Source organism: Carcharodon carcharias, chromosome 19 (genome assembly GCF_017639515.1).
Source record: "Carcharodon carcharias isolate sCarCar2 chromosome 19, sCarCar2.pri, whole genome shotgun sequence".
Classification (NCBI taxonomy): Eukaryota; Metazoa; Chordata; class Chondrichthyes; order Lamniformes; family Lamnidae; genus Carcharodon; species Carcharodon carcharias.
Genome location: NC_054485.1, coordinates 7,965,096 through 7,980,855, shown reverse-complemented (window position 1 = coordinate 7,980,855; position 15,760 = coordinate 7,965,096). Strand labels below are relative to the sequence as shown.

The 15,760-nt window shown below is 41.2% G+C and overlaps 1 protein-coding gene across 3 annotated transcripts in view; it reads right to left on the bottom strand.

Annotated features, from left to right (window-relative positions):
- Positions 1–15,760, bottom strand: part of LOC121291489 (synapse-associated protein 1-like) — a 29,318-nt gene that overhangs the window by 12,918 nt on the left and 640 nt on the right. For 2 of the 3 annotated variants that reach the window (XM_041212734.1, XM_041212735.1), the window contains exons 2-4: positions 11,488–11,606; positions 6,294–6,360; positions 2,839–2,912 (exon numbers count right to left, since the gene is read on the bottom strand). In XM_041212734.1, coding sequence (XP_041068668.1) covers positions 2,839–2,912; positions 6,294–6,360; positions 11,488–11,606 — 260 coding nt within the window. The remainder of the gene's footprint in view (positions 1–2,838; positions 2,913–6,293; positions 6,361–11,487; positions 11,607–15,760) is intronic. The other variant, XM_041212736.1, reaches the window with a different exon arrangement.

Below are 15,760 nucleotides of genomic sequence, written 5' to 3'. Positions count from 1 at the left end.
CAAACATCAAAAATCTCATTAGCTCTTTTTGCAACTCAATATGCAAGAAGGTACTGAAAGCTCAAGATCAAACACTGTGCCAACCAATGTTATAAGGCTACTTACTGGCATTAAAACTGTAAAACCTAAACCAAGTTGGTGCTGCAGCCAGAATAATTGAATTGTACATTTTGTTTACAAACCATTTTCAGGAGCATGCATTAGTACTGACAAAACTAGTAGTTGCACAGCAGTGGTTTACGCCTTAGAACAACGTTTGGTCGGTCTGCTGGAATGGTCTTGTGAGGGATGCCCGAGGAAGGACGTGAAGGCATTGGAGAGAGTACAGAGGAGATTCACAAGAATGATTCCTGGGATGAAGAACTGTAGCTACGACGATAGATTGGAGAGGTTGGGACTGTTTTCTTCAGAGAAAAGAAGGCTGAGAGACTTGATAGAGGTATTCATGATCCTGAGAGTATGGACAGGGTAAATAGTGAGAGACTGTTCCCATTCAAGAGAACAAGAACTTGAGGGCACTGATTCAAAATAATTGGCAAAAGGAGTAAATGTGATGTGAGGAAATTTTTTTTCACTCAGAGGGTGGTTGGAATTTGGAACAAACTTCCTGAAAGGGTGGTGGAGGCAAGTTCAATCGAGGTATTCAAAAAGGAATTGGATTACTACCTAAGAAGAGAGAATGTGCAAGATTACGGGAACAAGGCAGGGGAGTTGGACTGAGTGGAATACTCTTTCAGAGAGCAAGTGCACACTTGAGGCCGAACGGCTTCCTTCTGCACTGTAAAGGTACTATAATACCGTGATGCTGGTCACCCAGAATAGGGAGCAACCCTACACTATCTAGGAGTTCAGCCGGGCTGCGTTGATGTTCTTAAGATGGTTAAACAGGTAGAGGCTGTGCTCAAACCTTTAACACAAATCATGAGGTGACATTGTTACTGTTTAAAGCACTAGTTATATGACTATTTGCTGCACACCATGCAGTACTCAGCCTCATACTTAGTGAATAAATTTTTTGCCTTTGGAAAGGGGCAGTTTAGGACAACAAAAAATTCTAAATTATCGGATTGGGACAGCAGGGATTCTTCAAGTTTTTAGAAATATAACTATTCACACACACACCATTTTTTAAATTTTGGAATTGTGAATTGGGGCAAACAGATGACATGTAATGTTTAATAGACATGGAAAAAATTACCTGTGTAAGGGACTGACACAGGTAGTATATGTGGTCAAGATGCCTTTTGTAAATAGAGGGATATGCTGAGAGTGTGGCAGCATTTGTTGAGATCAACAAAAGGGAGGCAGAGGGACAAATGGAAATTTCCTGTTTGCAGAGCTTCCTGTTCTATTCCTCCACGTCAGCTTTCTGGTTCCTTCTACTCCCGAGTGTGTTGTAGTGCTTGCAATGAGGATTCAAATTTTTAAGTAAGTTTTTGAAAAATTTATTCTTGCACAGGATGTGGGTGTCACTGGCAAGGCCAGCATTCATTGCCCATCCCTGATTACCCTCAAACTGAGTGGTTTGCTAGGCCATTGCAGAGGGCAGTTAAGAATCAACCACATTGCTGTGGGTCTGCAGGCCAGCAGGTAAGGACAGCAGATTCCCTTCCCTTAAGGACATTAGTGAACCAGGTGGGTTTTACAACAATCGATGACAGTTGTCATGGTCATGGACTAGATTTCAATGAATTGAACTAAAATTCCACCAGCTGCTGTGGTGGGGTTTGAACCCATGTCCCCAGAGCATGAGCCTGGGCCTCTGGATTATTAATCCAGTGACATTACCACTACGTCACCATCTTGCCTCCTATCACCCCCCCCACCCCGCCCCACCCAATTTATATATTTATTAAGTTCATTTGAGCTACATAATACTGTTCCACGGCATATCTCTCAGAATTTTGTATTTCTCCAACTTGTTTACTGGAAGTGCTAACTCACAGGCCCCGATATTCATGGAGAAGCAGGAACTCTGCAGGAGAGGCCATTCATGGCCAAAGAATCCGTCAAGGCCAGGGACATTGAGGTCCTGTAAAGGTGAATGGCAGGACTGTATCACAACTTTTTTGTTAGGTTTCCTGTCCAGCAGCCAGCCAAATTGACAGTGCATCCTCATCACTATCTAACAATTCTTGCAGAAAAGTTGACACTGAGCGAGGGTGGCACTGGGTCCTAGTGCGACTTCCTTTCCAAGGCTCCGAGGTCAAATAGTCAAATTAACTCACTGTCTAGACATAGATGTGGAAGCGGAGCTCTGGGTCGCCTGATCTTGATTTTCAGTACGTCAAAATTTGGTAAGGGTTGATGTTCGTCACTTAGATAATGATGAAACTAGGTAGCTGGTCACATGGTTAGTGGTCCGAAGACCTACCCTGAATTACATCATCTGAATATGTGTTACTTTATTAATTATTTATTTACATTAACCCGAGGAAAAAGCCGTATTTAGTTAACATAGTTATAATTAACACGGTGTAACCACTCCCAAATAATTAAACAAGGTAAAAACTAATCGAAATGCCAGACTATACAAGTTCATTTAACCATTATGTACAAATTGTCCACCTTACCCGCCTACCGGGGATCAGGCATTAGGCCTCCCACCCTGGAGATATACAACACCCCGATGCTGCCAGACCTGCTGAGTTTTTCCAAGTAATTCTGTTTTTGTTCACTGTCTAGACACACTGATAAGGAATATACATCCAAGGGAGGAACTGAATTGTCACCATTGTACAGGGAATTGCACAAGTCACATGCTTTAGGACAGGAGAAAAGAAAATAATGAGTCAACTTGGGGGAAAGGGATCAAAGTGGCCTTAGGAAGCAACTTACTGTAGACAGAGAGAGAACCTGCTGCCTCACAGTCTCCTCATTATTATAGCCGGCCCATGGTGGAAGCGCTGAATCTGGAAATAAAACCAATATGGTAATTAAGAAGCAATTTTCTTGCTTTTTAGTCAGCAGTTCATTGGTCTGCTAAATAAGAGATATGCAGTATTAGGAGTGGAAAGAAGTTAGGAGAATGGTGTTTAACTCATCTTTTTACTAATTATCTTGGTGTTCTGATTTGGAATTTACCTGCCAATGGGGTAACACTGCTAAGATCAGCCTTTTCATTGCCACAAGCTGCATAAAATTCAAAAAGACAATCCAGTGAATAAAAATTTAAAAAGGGATGGGCTATATTTGTCCCAAATAATTGCACAGCCAATGATGCACGTTTCCGGGTGTAGTCACAATGGCAATATAAGAAAACATAGCAGCTGATTTGTGTACATGTTCCCACAAACAACAATGAGATAAATGACCAATCTGTTTTTAGTGCTGTTGGTTAAGGGATAACTATTGGCCACAACACTGGGAAAATTCAGTTTCCCTTCTTTGAATATTGCCATTGGATCTTTTATGCCCATCTAAGTGGACAGATAGGGCCTTGGTTTAATGCTTCGTCCAAAAGATGCCACCTCTGACAGCACAGTACTCCCTCAGTACTGCATTGAAATGTCACTCCAGAATGTGTGTTCAAATCTCTGCGGTGAGGCTTCAGCCCATGACCCTCTAACACAGAGACAAGGGAGCTACCACTGACACTTAAATAGCACTGGGTTTTAAGGGGTGAACTGGAAAGGCTCTGAGTTGTAGTTTGTACATTCCTATACTAGGTCACACAGACAGAAGATCGCAGGTGCAAATTCCTATTTCTTGTGAATTAGCCTTTTGTAGCAAGGGCAGCAAGTTGAGAAGCTGCAACTAGCCTTGGCTTCCTTTACTATAGCAGAATAGGAGCCAGGAATCCTACTCCCATTTGCTATCCTGTGACCCTCTCCCAACTCTCTGCTAGGTCAGAAAGTGGACCTGCGTCAGTGAGAGCAGAATTGGGGTCACCTGAGATGCCCCACGTGGTCAAATGGCCTGCCACTGCTCACCGATCAGATTCAGACATAAATCGTAATCCAGAAACAATCACCACATTCAGAAGAGAAAAAAATTTGAAAACTTATTTTAAAAAACAACATAAAGCCCTGATTTAAGATGACTAGCAAATGGACCAAATTAAATTTCTAATATGCATATACTCTTCAACACACCCAAAGATAATAATTTCATATTTAATTAATGGCGCACGTTTAAAGGAAGATAAAAATAAGAGACACCTTTCGTAAGCTTCCCACAGCTCCATCCTCTTTGATGATTCATTCAATGCAACATTAAGCAGGAAAGGTAAGAGTACAACAACAACATGTATTTATCTAGCACCTTTAATGTAATGAAACATCCCAAGATGCTTCACAGGAGCATTATAAAACAAGACACCAAGCCACATAAGGAGATATTAGGTCAAATGGCTAAAAACTTGGTCAAAGAGGTAGGTTTTAAGGTGTGCCTTAAAGGAGCAAAGTAAGGTAGAGAGGCAGAGATGTTTAGGGAGGAAATTCCAGAGCTTGGGGCCCAGGCAACTGAAGGTGCAGCCATCAATGATGGAGCAATTAAAATTGGGGAGGTCAGGACTGCCGCAGGGTATATATCTCAGAGGGTTGTGGGGCTGGAAGAGAATACAGAGATAGGGAGAGGTGAGGTCATGGGGGGGGGGGGATTTAAAAACAAGGATGATAATTTTAAAATCAAGTCGTCGGTTTGCCAAGAGTCAGTCAATGTCAGTCAGCGTGCACGAGGATAAGGGAATGGGACTTTGCTGCGAGTTGCGAGACCAGTCAAGAGCGAATTGCAATATTGAGTCTAGAAGTAACAAAGGCATGAATAAGGACTTCAGCAGTAAATGAGATGGGGCAAAGTTGAATGCTGTCATGGAGGTGGAAATAGGCGATAGTGATGGCACGGATATGAGGTCAGAAGCTCATCTTGGGATCAAACGTGACACCAAGTTTGCGAGCAGACTCGATTACTCTCAGACTGTTGCCATGTAGAGGGATGCAGTGGGTAGTTAGGAAACAAAGTTTGAAGCAGGCACTAAAAACAATGGCTTCAGTCTTTTCAATATTTAATTGGAGAACATTTCTGCTCATCCAGATGTCAAATATGGAATCTGATTGATTGGCAACAGGACAGGAGTTGAGAGAGGTAGAGCTGGGTGTCATCAATATACATGTGAAACTGGGCAGTCAAGTTTCCTGCTTGGATTGCTATTCAGAAATGCGTGATGGAAATCTGCATGTATAAAATCTAGGAGAGAATGGGCAGAGAGTTTAGTTGCATTGTTAAATAGTCCACTAAAGTTCAATGCCTAATCCCATAAATGAAGAATGGCCATTTGTCCAAGGTACTAAGTGGATGAAGAGCAGGACAGATCTCTTACTGTCCTGGCCAACACCACCAAAATAGTTAATCTGGTCATTAATGCTAAGGCCACACTGCACAAATTGGCTGTCAACAGTTTTCTTCCATCACAAATCTACATAAAGAGTGTCTACACTTAAAAAGTACATCATTGTCTGTTGAGTACTTTGGTATATTGTGACGATGTAGAAAAACTTTTTTAAATCTCAAGTTCTTTCTTTGTGCATATGAACATAAGACTTAGGAGCAGTAGGAGGTCACTTGGCCCCTCAAGCCTGCTCCACCATTCAGTAAGATCACGGCTGATCTGAATGTAACCTCAACACCACATTCCTGCCTACCCCGATGACTTTTCACCTCCTTGTTAATCAAGAACCTATCCAGCTTTGCCTTAAAAATATTCAAAGACTCTGCTTCCACTGTCTTTTGAGGAAGAAAGTTCCAAAGACACTCAACCCTTAGAGAAAAAGTTCTTCCTCATCTCAGTTTTAAATGAGTGACCCTTATTTTTAAACAGTGATCCCTAGTTTTAGATTCTCCCACAAGGGGAAACATCTTCTCCACATCCACCCTGTCAAGACCCCTTAGGATCTTAAAGGTTTCAATTCCAGAGCTCAGGGCCCAGGCAGCTGAAGGCACAGTCACCAACAGCAGAGCATATTGTAATACCTTCACAGTCTTTATGATATACAGTGTAAAGAAGTACCTGTCTCTGAGGTTCAAGTCAATAGCTTGTATTGCTATCTATTGAGATGGATGGTTTGTTTTACGTGAAATTGGGGAGAGACAGATTAAAGAACTCTGAAAAGAAAATTAAGATTATGACACCGAGAGCAGATAACACAAATCTTAAGAGGAGATGGTGAACCACTTCACTGATTTTGAAAGAACAATAAATACAGAACTGATATTAGAAGAGAATCATTAGATAGCATTTTAATAATATTTATAAACAAGCATGGGCCATTTGTTAAAATGAACCAATATAGTACCTGACTTCTTCAATTTCTTTTCTTTTACAAATTTTTCTTGCTCCTTTTTGAAATTTCCAATAATTGTCTATAAGTTGCAAAAAAATGAGAAGTATTAAGGTGATTAACAATCACTTTTATTCTATTGTAGCAAATGCCTTATTGGGTTTAAAACACATCTTTAAGAATACCAGAGCAAAAAGACATTGGTTGATAATATTGTATATTCAGATCTCCTTAGACAGGCTGATTTTAAAGTTCCCATCAGTGAAAACAATGCTTGGGAGGGTTAAAATCACCACATCCATATACTAGCCCAAGTACTGCTCCCAAATGGCAACCTTGAATTTGGCTGAGGCTCCTGTTGCAGGCAGATGGGCCTGAAATTTAAACATACAAGTCGTGGCCCAATTAGGTCATTGTATGTTAAATTTAGCATTTGGGAAGACTGCATCAGGCCAACCCCTGATAGCCAAACCATAGTAGGGATGTGGACTGGGCAGAAGAGGCTACAGCAAATTTGATTGAGGCAATCCTGGAATATTTAAATGATGCTTGGGAGTTAAAATGACTCAGGACTCAGACTGCACTCCCAGCCGGGGTTTCCCTCCTCTTGCACCCTTCTCACCTGCCAATATGTCCCCAATTAAAATCAACCTCAGTAACTCAGTAGGCAAAAGCACTGAGAGATAAAGAGTGCTGAAGCTCACAGACTAGGGCAGGCATTCAAACTCTTGTTCACAGTGAGTTAGCCCATTTCAGTCAAGGGAACAGTGAAAGCAGCATTGCTGACCTCAGTGTCACCATCTATTGAAGAGAAACAAAAGCATCAGGCTAGCATTTTCCTCCTTAATGCTATCCAGCAATCCTGCTGGAAAATGCTTACATTAATAGGATTGGGCCCAGCTAAAATATCCCCTAAAAGAAGCAGCCTGAAATAGCACTACTTGGCCAAGATATCAGAGATTGCAACTGCATATGGAGCTGTACCCCAGCATGAGCAAGAGCCTTGAAGAAGAGAAGAAAACAGGAGCTGAGGTGAAGGAGAAGAAAACAGGAAGGACTTTTAAAAATAAAATTAAAACCTTACATTTTCCAATTACTGAATACCTAATCAATTACCTATATCTTCTAGGCTTATTTTTTAACTACATCATTTTACATCAAATCACAATCTCAAAATTATAGAATCAATAAATTTTTTTGAATTATTCAGTTCAAAAGGAACAGAAAAAAGCAAAAGTTCCTAATAAAAATGAAATTATATATGTTTTACAGAATATTTTCTACAGAATATTTTCAACCTTAACAAAGGTTAAAAAGCTTCACTGAGCAACGCCAAGTCTGATGTTTATAGTTGGTTGAATCAACTAAACCGTGAAATGTTCAGAGATGAAGCAGAGTAATGGATTAGGCAAGTCTGGATTGCAGTCATCTTGTCTTTAAGTATATACTGACCGCAAAATATTTCTCGCTAAAGTATGAAATAACTATCTTGAAAATGATTTTTCTGCTCAAGCAGAGGCACTGACACAAAAGGGCATTTACTGCACCAATTGTGGGGCATGCGCAGGGTTTTAAATGCACTGACATCTGAGGACTATGGGATAACAGCTAGCGCTGCTTGAGTGGCAGGATAATCAAGAATTTCAGTTATACAGTAACAAAATCCAGCCACTTTGCATCCAATTTACCCAACATTTTTACTACAAAGGGACATATTAAATTGGAATAAACGTCCTTCCTAATCCCAAGAAGTGTAGTGTTGCCGCACTTACCCAAAGACTGTGGAAATTGATTGATTTCTGACACATGCTAATTTATTGGAATTAAGTCACTGCAAGAGTCAGGACTCTACAGTTGACCTGAGTGCTCATATGACAGGGAAGGAAACAACTGCAACAAGGATTAAAGTTCACCTCATGGTTGCTTTCCAGTGAGCTCTGCTAGATAAGCTAATCAGGCAGGTTAATGTCACAGGTGTGGACCTTTCTGAAGTAGAAAACACATCCACAACTTGTCTGTTCTTGCCACAGATGCTGTCTGACCTGCTAGAAAATACTTGAGTGCGCATTAGATGAGCAGAGTGATGGGCTCACCTTTGATACTCTGTCCTAATAGGGTTTCTCTCATATTAAGTTATGCATGCTGGAACTCAAGATCTAATCATTTAAAGGCACTGAAGATTTAAGCATCAAAGTGCTACTCTTGTTACTTGTGTCTAAAATTTTGTCTTATAATCAAAAATAAGGGATCATTTGCTGGTGTCCTCTCCTGATACTGAAAAAGCTGTTTCCAGTATTGCTGTGCCTCACAAGAAATGGTAATGCCTACATACATATGAACATATGAATTAGGGGCAGGAATAGGCCATTCAGCCCCTCGAGCCTGCTGCGCCATTTGGTAAGATCATTGCTGATCTAATTGTGGCCTCAACCTGTCTACTCCCTATACCCTATAACTCCCTTGTTAGTCAAGATTCTATCCAACTCAACCTTAAAAATATTCAATGACCCTGCTCCACTGTTCTTTGGGGGAAGAGAATTTCACAGGCCAATCATCCTGAGAGAAAAAGATTTCTCCTCATCTCTGCCTTAAATGGGAAACCCCCTTATTTTTGAAATGGGTCCCCTAGTCCTAGTATCTCCCACAAGGGGGAACATCCTCTCAGCATCCATCTTGTCAATTCCCCTCAGGGTTATATATGTTGATGTATTATTTATCTTTATATATATAAGATCACCTCTCATTGCCTGTTGCATAACGAAGTACCTTTGCAGCTTTTAGATAGTTGAAAGTTTAGAACAACTTGGTTCAGCAGTGCCTTGGCTCCACACCTTCTGAATCAGAAGGCTGCTGATTCAAATCCCACGCCAGGAGCAGACTACACTTTACTGAAGCACTGAGCAGATGCTGTTACTTGGCTGAGACATTAAAATGAAGATGGTTTACCTGCTCCAGTAGACATAAAAGATTCTGTGCATTATTCAAAGAAGAGCAAATTCTCCCGGTGTCCTAGCTAACATTTCTTTCTCTCTCAGTCAAAAATAAGTGCTAACCGATGATCCACTTCAGTTGTTGTTTCTGGGACTTTGTTGTACACAATTTAATTGCCACGTTTGCCTGTATAACAGAATTGACTAGGAATAGACTGCCAACCTAATCAGGCACATTATTTATACGCAATTTCTTTCTTTTATGCAACTTCATTATTTCAAAATATCGGTATATTCAATGCCGTATTCAATGCTCAGTGGCACAACAGTGGGGCAAGGGGAGGATTCCTTATACTGTTGAATTCAATTCATCTGCGCTCATATTGAAATCCTGGGGGACTGTTTAAGAAGCCTAAGAAGAAGGCACCAAGAGTTGGCTAGAAACTTTTTTTCCAACATGTTCATCCATATGTTTGCCTCTACCTTTTCTTTCACTCTCCTTCTTGCTTTTATTTCTTGTCTCTTTATCCAATTTACTTCAATTTTCCTGTTTTCTCTATAAAAAGATTCAGAATGTCATGTGGAGAGAGCAACATGCTGAGGTTGAGGGAGTCAGGTGCATCGTTCGATCCGCTGGGGAGCAAATTTTAAATGGAGCTGGGGAATGGGCTCCTGATGTAAAAGCTGACTCATCCCAAGGACTGTCCAGGGCAGCGGTTGTGCAGGTGTTTAAAACATAGCTGATTGCCGTGAGGTAGACTCAGGTAGAACTAAATTTGTTGCTCTCCTTGGTGCATTCCGAGAAGGGTGACGTCCAGCAGGTACCTTGAAGTTACTTGTTCAGTATTGTGTTGGGGGTAGTCTGGAAACAGTCACTTATAAATTCTCCTACCAACAGAGTGTATGTGGTACAAGAGACCGAGGTAGAAAAATGGAAACAACTAGGCAATTTTAAAAAAATTAAAGTCGACCATTCGGTTCATAATTTTGGTATTAATAAAGCAATTTTTCCCAATGCTATTTAGATTACAATAGTCCTTAGATTATGTGTAACTGATCGTGGTAACTGTAACAAGAGCACCCTCTACTGCACAGTCTCCCTCTGCAGATTCATTGGCATATGTACTGGTTGCCTAGGAGCCCAGCAGTAAACTTTTCTGTAATTATTTGTCACCTCCTCCATTGTTTACAGATACTCTACCCTCATTACAGTTTGAAGGAGCCAAGAACTTGTATAATGTATGAAGAATAGTTGGCAAACACCTGCATTTTAAATTCTGCAGTTATGTAGCCATTCAACTAGGAGCGCTTACTAAATAAAAAGGAAAATTCAGTGGCACAGAGCACTGGCTCTTTTGCTACAGCTTGGTATTAAGAAATAGATTTATCATTGGAAATTTAGATTAGCTATGGCAAACTGTCATTGCTACACAATAATAAGCATATTCCAGTCCTTAGCAGTTCAGGAGTACTGCAGAAATATCTCGCTGTAACATATCTCTATATACACATGGTGAATCTTAGACAAATGCTCTTTCCATACTTCACAATTTTTCTGTCACAGAAACTTTGTTAATGACTTACACATCATGGCAGTTCTGAGCAGTGATGTCCACAAGAGCCTGAAAACTCAATCTATATTTTGCATTATACTGTATGGCTGTAAAACCTATACAACTCTTGTAATGCTAAACATCAATGGCCACAAGTGGCTGACTGCCAAACCTATTTGTAGTTGTAAAAAAAAAAACAAAAAAACTGCGGATGCTGGAAATCCAAAATTCTATTTGTAGTTGTATTAGCTGTAATTTGCCAACTGTTAGGCCAAAAGAGTAGCACCAAAAGAAAAGGAAGGTGAGATCATCTGGCATTCTGTTCATGTCCAAATGACTCCAGCAGGGGGTGTGATCCTGGCATGGACACGATGAGCTGAGCGTCCTCCTTTCGTGTCGTAATGACTATGACTCTACGACTACGGAAAAAATCAAAATCGATCAATAATGCTATCTCCTCCAAGTGTTATTTATAGTGCACTAGATAATGAATTTGCATTTAATTCCTGGGCATGTTATTTTGGGAAGAGACAAATGGTATACAAAATAAATTAATTATCAATGTTGTCCCATCACCACTACTGGTTTTATCAAATGAATATTTCTGACCCAGTAAAATACAAAGGGAACCAGCGCACTATCTTTACCACTCAGTGGAACATCCAACTTAGTACTCATAACCTTGTTTTAACAGATAATTTCTTGCAATACTGTAGTTGTTCAAACCATGTCAAGGAGATTGTCTATTTTATGTTCCTCTACAGTTTTCTTTATTGTTTGGGCAGTTTCTCGCACTGTGTCCGATACTTTCTTTGTAGCAGATGTAGCAACATCCCGTAGGTAGCCTGCAATTAATTAAAAGATACATTTAAATAAGACACAATTATCATTTACAAAACACTTTTTATTTTTAAAATATTCTTTATAGATTTAGCAAAGCATTGTTTTATGAAATGGCTTCCCAAGAGCAATGTGGCATGAAAGGCACTGAGACACCACTATTTCATAGGTGAACTTTTGTTTCATTTTGATAGTGTACAATCTTCCCTTCAAATATTTTCTTTGTCTTCCCAAAGACAGAATGCATGAGGCTTTTCTGTTTCTACACATTTGCTGATGTTAAATGAACATTTCTTCTGATGTTCCTTTTCTCTGTAGCATTAAAGTCTGAATAAACTCATCATATTTTAACTATATTTAGTTTCATCCAAGTATGGAAAATCACACATCTGTGTACACTTCCTGACAATTAATCCAGTTATAAATCCTAGGTGTACATTTGTAATTGAAACTGCCTGTGTAAACTTGTCACAGTATAATCATATCTCCTTCCAGGGGAAGTTCTGTACCAATGACAGTTGAATGCAATTACTGCATAAGTTTACACAAGCGGTTTCCATTATAAAAATACAGACCTAGGAATTTATCATGGGAATATATAAAAATAAAGACAAAATCTATGACTTTTAAATGGAGAGTAACTTACATCTGCAAACCCTCGTCCCATTACCCCTTACCATCCAATTCTAATTCATTCGTAGGATACACCTGACCGCTATATACATGCAATCTCAATCTTAGGTTTTATAAGCTATTATAGGCCAGGAATCATCCTTCATCTTTTCTTCTTGAATAGCATTCTAAATGGCAGAGCTGTCATCACTGGGGAAACATTAGAGCTGACACAGATTGCAAAACCACTTAATAAGCAATGGCTAAGGAACTAGGTCGCACGTCAATCCATAATCAGTGACAGTGTCACTGAAGTGACATTTGCAGTATGTCATATGATTGACATTACTTTATAATGGAATGTTGTGAGGGATAATCAGTGCAAAGGGATTGCAGTGCTGAGGAAACTAATAAGAAAACACCAACTTACACTTATATAGTACCTTAATCAATGGAAGACATTTAAGTCATGCAATACAGCGGAAATGTATTCAAACATGGATGCCGAGGCAAAGGAGATATTAGGAAGAGTGACTAAAAGATCCAAAGAGGAAGGTTTTCAGAAGGGTCTTGAAGGATGAGAGAGTAGTGGATAGGCCGAAGTGTTCAGGTTGCAAATGCAGGGCATAGTGCCTAGAAGGCTGAAGGCTCAACCATTAATGATGGAGTGATGGGAATGGGAGATGTTTAAAAGGACAAAGTTGGACGAATGCAGGTTTATTGGAGGGTTTAGTGTTGGAGCAGATCACAGGTAGGGAAGATAAGGCTGCGAAGGCACCCGGACACAGGGGTTAGAATTTCAAACGGCAAGTACTGGGGAAACGAGAGCCAATCTAGGTCAGTGAGCACAGGGCTGTTGCTTGGTGGAATGTGTGTGTGTTATAACGTGCATTTATATAACGCCTTTAACATAGTAAAACATTTCAAGGCGATTCACAGGATCCTAATCAAACAAAAATTGACAGAGCCAAACAAGGAGATATTAGGATAAGCGACCAAAAACAAGGTTAAAGAGGTAGGTTATATGGAGCGTATTAAAATGAGGAGAGGTGGAGAGGTTTAGGGAGCAAATTCCAGAGCTTAGGACCTAAACATCTGCAGGCACAGATGCTATGGTGGGATGATAGAAACTGGGGATGTGCTGGAGAACACAATTAGAGGTTATAGAAACCTTAGAGAATTATAGGGCTGGAGGAAATTACAGAAAAAGGGAGGGATGGATCAGAAGAAAGACTCGCATTTATTTGGCACTTTTCACAACCAAGGAACATCTCAAAGTGCTTACAGCCAATGAAGCACTTTGAAGCATGGTCACTGTTGTGATATCGGAAACATGGCAGCCAATTTGCACACAGCAAACTCCCACAAACAACAATGTGATAATGACCAATCTGTTTTCGGTGATGTTGATTGAGGGATAAACTTTAGCCATGACACCAGGGATTAGTCCCCTGCTCTTCTTTTAAAAAGTGCTATGGATCTTTTACAGCCACCTGAGCAAGCAGACGGGGCTTTGGTTTAATGTCTCATCTGAAAGACAGCACTTCCGACAGTGCAGTACTCTCTCAGTACAGCACTGGAGTGTCAGCCTTGATTGTTCTGCTCAAGCCCTGGGGAGGGACTTGAACCCGGAATCTCGTGACTCTGAGATGAGAGTGCTATCAACTGAACCGCGGCTGACACCCATGGAGGGATTTGGACACAAGGATGAAAGTTCTAAATTCGAGGCATTAATGGACAGGAAAACCAACTTGGGTCAGTGAGCACGAGAGTGACAGGTGAATGGACTCGGCATGAGTCAATGTAGTATTTACTTGTGTAGTCGGTAGCTCAGTTTGGATTCCCAGATGTGTGAATAGTTTCCAAGTAAAATTAAGCCTCACACATGAGAGAGCTGTGAAATTTCCGGATTTCTAAAGAGGCATTTTTGTAAATGTATTGTTTGTAGACTGCTATGTCCCGCTCCTCCCCCTCACCATATAAAAATTCACAGTACTAGCAGGTGGTTTCCACTGCTCCGCTGGAACTGACAGGCCAACAGAAACCTGCAGCAAACAAGTCCTATCCTTACCAACATGTCAAAAGACTGCCATTTCCAGCCGTGTAACCTAGCAGCAGTCAGTCTTGATCTCAACAGCCATTTGACTAGCTCAGCCACTTGACTAGCTCAGCGAAGTGGATGTGCTAACCAATTCAGACAGCCTCACAGGGTCTTCTTGCCAAGTCAATGAATTAGCTAACTTTCCCAAGCTGGTCAGATTCTTATGTGATGCCTCTCACATTGCATATTGCTCCAATATGTCTTTGACACAGAGCAGAGAACATTGTAAATCTTATCTCAAATTTTGCACTTAAGGCTCATTAAAGGATTTTCTCTTACCTAGGTTTGAAACCCCCCCCTAACCCCACACAATCTTGAGATTGGACACCTCCATTCAGACCAGATTAAGGTAAGAGAATTGGAGTATTGTTGGGACATTATTTGGCTGTTTAATTTTATCTGTAATGCAACATGAACACCCTGGAAATGCAACTGTGCCAGGAGTGCAGAGAATTAAGTGCTGACGATCAGAAGTAGTCACTGTAGAAAAAAAACCCACTTCAATTCGGAAACAAATAACAATGGTGGACAATGTTCCAAGAGCAAAGATGTTGGAAATCTGAAAAAAAAAACCAAAACATGCTGGAGATACGCACCAGGTCTCACAGCATCTATGAAGAGAAAGGAAGAGTGTTAGTGTTCAGGTTGATGACCCTTAGCCATAGCCCAGTCCACAGGAGCTCAGGCTTTGGATCAGGCCTGTTTTTATTTTACAGCCTGCTGTGTCTCTGGGTCAGAGGGGGCAGTGTGGTCCTCATCTATCACAGCCTCCACACCCTGGAATCCACACCTATGCTGTTGCTCTCTCCAACTTCAAGAAGCTCCCTCAAGACCTAACTTTGCAACCGCACAAGATTCCTCTGCCCAAATGTTTCTCCCAACATTTCATTCGCTTCTTAGGGGTTGATTAGTGGGCTGTTGCTGATGGATTGGGTGTGGGTTTTACATTCAGAATCAAACAATACACCAACAGTGATCTTCAAACTAAACCAACAATGATCAGTCAGCTACAAGCATTGGGAGTTGAAACAGATGATTAACAGCTCAATCATCATTCAGGTCCCAGTTTACTATTCAACATGAAAAGTGAATTTTGACATTCTGGAAAAACTAGAATTTAAAAATCTTTAATAAACAACCTTTATGATTGATGGGAGGGGGAGAGAGGGGAAGGGGGGCGGGGAGAGAGGGGAAGGGGAGGGGGGGGAAGAGTGGGGAAGGGGAGGGGGGGGGTAGAGTGGGGAAGGGGAGGGGGGGGTTAGAGTGGGGAAGGGGAGGGGGGGGAAGAGTGGGGAAGGGGAGGGGGGGGGAAGAGTGGGGAAGGGGAGGGGGGGGGAAGAGGTGGGGAAGGGGGAGGGGGGGGGAGGGAAGAGGAGGAGGGGAAGGGGGGGGGGGAGGGGGAAGGGGAGGGGAGGGGAGGGGAAGGGGGGGAGGGGAGGGGAGGGG